At 44.8% G+C, this 8,399-nt stretch overlaps 1 protein-coding gene across 1 annotated transcript; it reads left to right on the top strand.

The window, feature by feature from the left end:
* Window positions 1-4,539: 4,539 nt before the first annotated feature.
* Window positions 4,540-8,033, top strand: TMEM30B (transmembrane protein 30B). Its single transcript, XM_059914357.1, has 2 exons — window positions 4,540-5,927; window positions 6,613-8,033. Exons 1-2 carry the CDS (start codon window positions 4,870-4,872, stop codon window positions 6,683-6,685), a joined length of 1,131 nt encoding a protein of 376 aa, XP_059770340.1. The 5' UTR covers window positions 4,540-4,869; the 3' UTR covers window positions 6,686-8,033.
* The last annotated feature ends 366 nt before the right edge of the window (window positions 8,034-8,399 follow it).

The raw sequence follows: 8,399 nt of genomic DNA, 5'->3' as shown, positions 1-8,399 counted from the left end.
CTTACAGTACTCGTTCACCGAAGTTACTCTGCATCTTCCACTAGGGGGTACCACCCCATAATTTTTGAAACAGGAAGTCTGCTGAACACAGTTCTTAATAAAAAATGAAGTCCAGGCACAGTGGATATTTTTCAAACTTTTCTGAACACATGCTGTAATTTTATGAAGCAATTTAATTTGATTCCTTTTAAATAAAAGCTGCCCCATGGGCAGAGTAATAGGCAACAATTCTGAGCAGTATAAATTTATACAAGGGAACACCAATTAAAAACCCTTGGCTCTATTACGGTAAGATAAATAGTCATGAACTAAATGAAATAAATGCAAAAACTGAGTACAGCCAGACAAATGAAGTTATTTTTACTTTAGCAAGAGAAATAGACATGCTGAACAAAAGTTGGCTTCAAAACGAAAGCTTTGGTTAAACAAAAATAAGGCAACTCAGATGTTCTGGGACTTTGCATAAATGGAACAGAATTCTCTTATCTTTGGGGTATAAAAGACCTGCAACACTAAAAATCGGTTCAAGTCTTTTGGGTTCTTTTAAGAAGAAGTATGCCTAGACATTACACTGTGGTGACTGAAAATGAAGGATACTGGAATTTAGCACTAGACTCTCAGCTCCCAGTTACCTCTGTAAGAACTTGGCTAGCCTCCATTTCCTTAGCCTAAATCTTAGTTCTGCATCAGTTTGATGGTTATAATAATAGTACCTACCACCTAGGTTTGCGGTGTGAATCAGATGAGATACTGCACATAAAGTGCCTACAGAGTGACTGGCCCACAGTAGGTACTCAGTAAATGCTGACTATTTATTCAATGAGTCAGTGCAAGGAAGCCCTCTTGGACTGACTAGAAACAGATATCTTTGCATTGAAAGAGATATTTACTATCATTTTGGCAAACACACTCATACAGATAAGCAATCAGGAAACCAGAGAAGTTAAACAATTTGACAAAGATCACCCAGCTATTTCTTGATGAACTTTAGAGTAGAACTTGGACTTCCTTAACGTCAAGCAACTTTCTTTCCCCTATCTTATATTGCTTCTCCTAGTATCTGATAGTTTATTAGTGCAGACTAAATATATTTTGTGGTTAACAACTGGTTTTGTTGGCAACGTTTTGGTGAATGTAACTAAGTAAACAATGTTGTGGCAGTGTCAAAGACTCTAGAGATATGTATCTTTAACAGGTTTGACTTTTAAGCCCCTTTCCTGCTTTTAGAAATTTATCCTAAGGAAATAATATAAAATGAAAAGTTATAGGCGAAAAGATGTCTACTACTATATTCTTTGGAATACTGAAAAACTGGAAATAATCCACATGCCCAACAATAGGAGAGTGGTTAAATATGGCAAACCCATGAATTTTAGAACCATTTAAAAATTATGAAGACCACAAAGAAACAGAGAAAATATTTACTTTGTTCTTCATCTCATTCCATAAGGAAGTAATTTAACACAGAGAATGATAATGTATTTTTTATAATTAAAATCTATTAAAAATTAAATAATTATATGGATAAAACCCACAATATAAAATGGAAAAATAAAACGATTTTAGGAGTACTGGGATTGTGAATGACTTTTTCTTTCACTTTGAGTTCTCTTTATAATAAAGAGACACAAAAAAGAATTGTTTAGAATGAACTAACTTCTTTTTTGGGACTGGGAAGAGTTTACAAGATCCACGTGTCCTTTAATGCATCATGATAACACATAACCAAATGAAAGACACGAGGTCAGGGCCCTCGTTTTACACTGAACTCTGGGGGACACAGCAATACCTACCAGTCCCTGGCCTCTCAGAACTTGCAAGCTGGTAGAGAAGACATGACGAATACATGTATCCCGGCACTGCTCCACCTCCAAAATCTTTAACATCCCATCTCATACCAGGGCTTTTCCCCTCCCAGCTTTCATGCCACCTGCTCGTTAATTAACATCATTAGGATGGCCAGTCTGCTGGTCCCTATGCTCTCTTTTGGTCCCCCAGCTTTGTTTCATTTTTCTTTGCTATTCTCTTAAATACTAAGGCCTATCACTTAAGCCACTCGCTCCACAATAACTGCAATATCTTAAGCCTTTATTTCCAATTCACCTGCACTGAAAGCCCCCATGTGCTGGACGTGTTCATTTGCCTTCTCCCAGCCTGGGTTGCATGACTCCTCTAGACGAAGCCACTCAGCATCACTTCACATATCCCAGGCCAGTTCCCTCTTCCCCTCCTCACAGACTTCCTTAGGCTCATGCTTTCCCTTCCCCGCCCCACAATGCCTTTTACTGCACAGAAAGAAATTCTTATGTGGGAACTTTCTCCCCTTGAGCCAAGACCAAAGCCCAGTTGCATTCTGCATCCATCCTTACTCCCTGTTTCAGAGGTGAGCTGACCCTGCACCTGCTCTCTGGACCCGGCACCTCCTGCCTGCTCCTGCCTTTGGACCATCCATGAGCTTGTCGCCCCTCTCTTCAACCTTGCCTGAACTGTTATCTTTTCCCCTCGGAATAAACCCTTGCTGCCATCCATAAAGAAGCCTTTCCCTTGGGATACATACTCTTCTAAATGATTGCCACTTGCCTTTCTCCTGCCCCTCCTCCATACTTCTAAAAGGTGTTGTCCTGCCTGGGCTGCTTCCACATCCTCTTTCCCTCACCTGAGACAGCCTGACTCCTCCCACCCCACCACCCAAATTGTTCCCACAGAAGTTAAATCCAATGGCACCTTTTCATTTCTTGTCTCACTAGAACCCTCAGCTGTGTTTCACCCTGTAGACCATTCCTTGTCTTGAAATAGTCTCTTCTTTTGGCTTTTGGGACACTCTGGTGTGACCCTAGTTATCAGAATGAATAAACGAATGTCATCCAGGGAGGGGAGAGCTGGCAAGTCTCTCAGCTCAACAGGAGGGCTCACACTTCCGGGGAGTGGTGGCAGGGCAATTGTTTGACTTAAAATCCACTAGGTTAAGTTTGGGGAACCAAATTCCTTCCTAGGGACTAGTTTTGTGGACTCTATGTCAAGCCAACTGATGACTCAATGATATAGGAGTGGATGGAACCCACCAAAATGATACAGAGAGCTGTTTATTCTTTTATCTTCTTGAAAGAAAGGTGTAGTGGAGACTGGATCACACCATAGGAAGTTGTGGACAATGTTGGGATTTCCTCTCTCGGGGTATGATTAAAAGTGAGGGAAGTGGAATTCGAGTCAGTTGGGTCTCCCTCAGTATTCTCTAATAGCTAAAGCTTCCAATCTGCATTCATTCCATTCAACAAGATAGAATGAATTTTCTGTTATTAAAACAATATTACTTTTTAATTTTAGTATCATTCTTGTAAAGTATAATTCGGTACTTGAGTATATGCTGTCTATTGTCTATTTTGATTCATCTTATTCCTAAGCAATATGTCCCCTATCAGACTGCAAATGCCTTGAGGTCAAGGGTCCTTTTTAGTCTAATTGTCTTCTGTCTTCTACCTTGCTTAGCTTAGGGCTAACACTTGAAAGATGCTTAAAAAAAACAAAAATTCCTGTTGTTTAATTTAGCAAGTATTTTAACTTTCCAGATTTCAATGGGTTTTGAATAACTCCTGAATGCAATATATTATTCTAGGTACAGAAGTGTAATATAGCAAATATTTAAGTTATTTGCATTTTAGGAGTGGGAAGAGAGGCAGAAACACCTCAATACCTAAGGGGGATTTAGCACAAAGTTGAAATGGCCCGACACCCCCTTGTGTATATTGTACCAACCTAGATATAAAAGACAGAATCGCAAGCAATGTTCAGAGCTATTTTGGGTTTTCTTTGCAGTAAGTTCTATAAAACCTTGTAGTTCACCTCCTTAGGCCCAAAGTCCCAACATCCTTGATTGAGGATAGCAGCTAGGTCTTTTGGGACCTTGGGTCGGACTTTCTTCCAGTCAGGCAAATAATCTGAAAAGAAAAAGAAATCACATGTAGTCCAGTGCATTTTTCTCCTTGTGTGGTTTCTCCCCCAGCTAGAGAGATATTTAAAGGCTCTGAACCTCTTGCCATCTTTAATTCTCTTTTTCAAGTGTCATTTTTAGAGAACTTTCCACTTTTCTTAGTTATACAGCCAGATTGGGGAACCTGGCCGGAAAATCATTTTCCCTTAAAAAAAAAAAATTCTAGAATTTGAATGCAGGCACGGCATTCCAAACCGATTTACCATAGTGCAGTCTTTTGGGCATTACAATTTGTGGCTGCAACTTGACTGAAAGGGGGCCCCTAAGTTAACCTACAAAGACAACAGGGTCCAGAGACACTTTTTTTTCCCACTTTCAGATAAAAGAGGATTAATTACCTGAAATCTTCAAGGCTCCAGGACGCACGGTGCAATCCCTCAGTGGAACTTTGTGCTGGAGGCTGCAGCTCCTACGATTTCGGGCAAGACTGGCCCAGGCACTCTAGTCACTTGGAAGGCGGAAGGGAAGGAAGTACCTGAGCAAGGTATGAGCCACTCAGAGGCAGCCTGGGGCCGCCACTCACCTCGGGGAGGAGGAGCTGGAGTCCGGACCCACCCGGATAGAGAGGAAAAGCGAGCTCTGGGCCCGCCAGGTGAGGGGAGGAACGCCCGCCCGCTCACCTCCGAAGAGGCGGGGCGCGGCTCTCGATTACCCGCAGGGGCGGTGCTGGCCGATCACCTGGGCCGAGGCGGAACTGAAGGGTCCGGTCACTGCCCGGAGAACCTGTAACTAAGACTCACCTGTGCGGGGGCCGGAGGCGGGACCGGGGCCAGAACTCACCTGAGCCGGTGGAAACCCGCCGCGGGTTCGCCCAGCGAAGAGGGGGAGGCGCCCCCGGCCGGCCCCATCCGAGCGCCCCTCCGTGGGTCCGCGCGGCCGCCATGACCTGGAGCGCCACCGCCCGGGGCGCCCACCAGCCCGACAACACCGCGTTCACTCAGCAGCGCCTCCCCGCCTGGCAGCCGCTGCTGTCAGCCAGCATCGCGCTGCCGCTCTTCTTCTGCGCCGGCCTGGCCTTCATCGGCCTGGGCCTGGGCCTCTACTACTCCTCCAACGGCATCAAGGAGCTCGAGTACGACTACACCGGCGACCTGGGCACCGGCAACTGCTCGGTGTGCGCCGCCATCGGCCAGGGCCGCGCGCCGCCGCCCCGCTGCTCGTGCGCCTGGTACTTCTCGCTGCCCGAGTTCTTCCAGGGCCCCGTGTTCCTCTACTACGAGCTGACCAACTTCTACCAGAACAACCGGCGCTACGGCGTGTCCCGCGACGACGCGCAGCTGAGCGGGCTTCAGAGCGCGCTGCGCCACCCGGTCAACGAGTGCTACCCCTACCAGTACAGCGCGGCCGGCCTGCCCATCGCGCCCTGCGGCGCCATCGCCAACAGCCTCTTCAACGACTCCTTCTCGCTGTGGCACCAGCGCCTGCCCGGCGGGCCCTACGTCGAGGTGCCGCTCGACCGCACCGGCATCGCCTGGTGGACCGACTACCACGTCAAGTTCCGCAACCCGCCGCTGGTGAACGGCAGCCTGGCGTTGGCCTTCCAGGGCACCGCGCCCCCGCCCAGCTGGCACCGGCCGGTCTACGAGCTCAGCCCAGACCCGAACAACACCGGCTTCATCAACCAGGACTTCGTGGTGTGGATGCGCACGGCGGCGCTGCCCACGTTCCGCAAGCTGTACGCGCGCATCCGCCAGGGCAACTACTCGGCCGGGCTGCCGCGGGGCACCTACCGCGTCAACATCACCTACAACTACCCGGTGCGCGCCTTCGGCGGCCACAAGCTCATCACCTTCAGCAGCATCTCGTGGATGGGCGGCAAGAATCCGTTCCTGGGCATCGCCTACTTGGTGGTCGGCTCCCTCTGCATCCTCATGGGCTTTGTCATGCTGGTCGTCTACATTCGCTACCAGGACCAGAACGACGAAGACGAGGACGACGAGTAATTCCTGCTTTCAGAGTACCCTTTCTGCTTCTTGCCAGAACGCTCTTGCAAGCTTCTTTTGGTTCCTCCCTCCCGACTGTCACCCAGTTCCAACTTCGCCTCACTTTGCCTCCAGTTGTGGATGAGGGGACCAGAGAGAGAGAGAGGAATTACACCCGATCGGGGGCTTCCAGACTCTTCTGGGGTGTTTGAACTGCTAGAGTGAGACATCCCTGCACATTTTCCCCATCTCCTTCACCAGTTGACATGTGAGGTTCTTTGAGAGAGGAAGGGACGGCTAAACTCCTCTCATTCAACCCCCATCTGGTGAAGAGATGTTAAATAACTCATTCCAGATCTAGCAGCTGCTCATTGCCTCCTGACGCTGACTCTAAAGCTTTAACCGCTACAGTACAGTGGTTTTCTTTTTTCTTTTTGGGGGGGTGGGAGTGTAGAGAGGGAAGCCCACAAATAACCAGCAGAGGCATGGAGGGGTGGGGGAGAACATACTGATTAAAAATGTAGGTAGATTAGGAGGCCCCATCCCCAGAAATTCTGACACAATAAGGCTGCGGTGAGACCCTGGAAGCTGCGGTTTTAACAAACCCATCTGGAGATTCCTCCTGTATTCCCTCAAGTTTGGGAATCAGTGCCCTGAACCAGGGAGCAAGTAGGATAACTGCCTGTTTCCCTATTTCCTCAGGTGTCTGAAGCTGGGCCTGACGCAATCACTGCATCCAGTTTTCCAGGGGGTCCTTTGTTCCCAGGGGCAGTGACAAGCATAATGTTGCAAGTTTGGTCTAGCACTCCTTCTTGAACATAGGAAGCGCTCTACAATGTACAGAATAAGTGAAAACAACAAGCTGGCATACAGATTTGCAGAGCAGGGTTTGTATCAATTCATTTGATATTTGAGTGTAAGAAATTAAAAGGTTTTTTTTGGGGGGGGGGGGGGTGGCCAGGAACCGTGTAGAAACTTGAAAATGCCAGGTCAGTTTGTATAGTTCAGAGGGAATGTTTTAACCTTAGAATCAGATAGCCGGAGGGGATCTTAGAGGGAAAGTGATTTCCCTAAAGTCATATCTGTGTCTCCTGACTCTGGACTCAGTCCTCTTTGTCATCTAAATGACTTTTTATGCTTAGAGAGAAAGGGCTACGTTCATACCTTTTCCCTTGGGTTTAAGAAAAAAAAAATTTTAATCTATGTTCTCAGATGAACCATGTTTGTTTTTAGTAATATGTTTAAATGAATGCTAAGGAATATAGTCTTATGTCAACTAGAATCTTAAGAATTATTTGAACCTTTGAGATAATGTTAAACTCTGACTACTCTAAAATCATTCTAATATATATAAAATTATTCTAAGAAAATAGAATTTTAAAAACCCCTTTTATGGCAAAAGAACTTTAAAAAAGTGAGATCATCTTAACCAGTTTATTTGCCAAAAGCAGTTATTTGGTGTTCTGTCAGAATTCTCAGTGCCTGTTCTCAATTATGGCTACTTTCCAGTTACTACCATTTTTGCTCATGCGTATAAGGCAGTGCAATACCTTGAGGTATTTTTTTAAGTAGTCAAAGCAATATTGAATTGTATTGAATAATTTACATTAATTTTATTTTACTCTTCTAGTCCTTTGAAAACTAATAGCCGATAGACAGCGTGCATGTTCATTGACATGTGTCTCAGATCTTCTGGAACAGTTGTGATTTTAGAGATTCTGTCTCAGTATTTACATAAACCAAAAAATGTTTTATAATCCCAGTGTGCTGGCTTCCCAACTCCTGAATGTAACACAATTTTACCGTCAGATTGTGTATTGTGATTTTAGGCTATGAATATATGATCAGATAGATAGAGAGTAATTTTTATTTATTATGAATGTTTGATCGAGCAGCCCTTCTTTATGATGGATAAGAGAATTTACTACATTTTTTTACTACTTAGTTGAGAACAACCATGTATATTGCCATCACTCTTACAATAATCATTGTATTGCTATAACATTTTAAATGAGACTACAAAATTTAAGGTATTCTGATTAAATCAATGAATATGGTTCCAAGCCCTATTGATTCTCTGGGTTTCTGAAAGAGAATAAAGGTTATGTTTGTGTTGCCTTTGTTATCGCATTTGCTTAATTCTTTTGAACTATGATCTTAAAGGCACAAACGTTAAAAAAAGGTACCAACTAGCAACCACTTTGCTCCTTTGTTATTAGCAGATTTATAATGCAGAAAGAAAATCATCTTTCATAATAAAGCTCACAGTGAACTCAATCTTTCAGTGTTAACTTCCCAATGCAGAATTTGAGCTTATATCAACATCAACGTGTAGTACAAATCAGATGATCTTCAACTATTGTTTGAATTTGGTAAAATTTGGTCAATTTTTTAAAAAATTTATTTTATTTTATTTATTTATTTTTGCCCGCGTTGGGTCTTTGTTGCCGTGCGTGGGCTCTCTCTAGTTGCAGTGAGCGGAGGCTACT

Source organism: Balaenoptera ricei, chromosome 2 (assembly GCF_028023285.1).
Source record: "Balaenoptera ricei isolate mBalRic1 chromosome 2, mBalRic1.hap2, whole genome shotgun sequence".
Classification (NCBI taxonomy): Eukaryota; Metazoa; Chordata; class Mammalia; order Artiodactyla; family Balaenopteridae; genus Balaenoptera; species Balaenoptera ricei.
Note: the sequence above shows the minus strand (reverse complement) of the source record. Positions and strands in the feature narration are given on the sequence as shown.

Coding starts and splice junctions, on each gene's coding strand:
- TMEM30B (XM_059914357.1), top strand. CDS start 4,870: ATGACCTGGAGCGCCACCGCCCGGGGCGCCCACCAGCCCGACAACACC. Junction 5,928..6,612: donor GACGAAGACGAGGACGACGA/GTAATTCCTGCT, acceptor CTATTTCCTCAG/GTGTCTGAAGCTGGGCCTGA.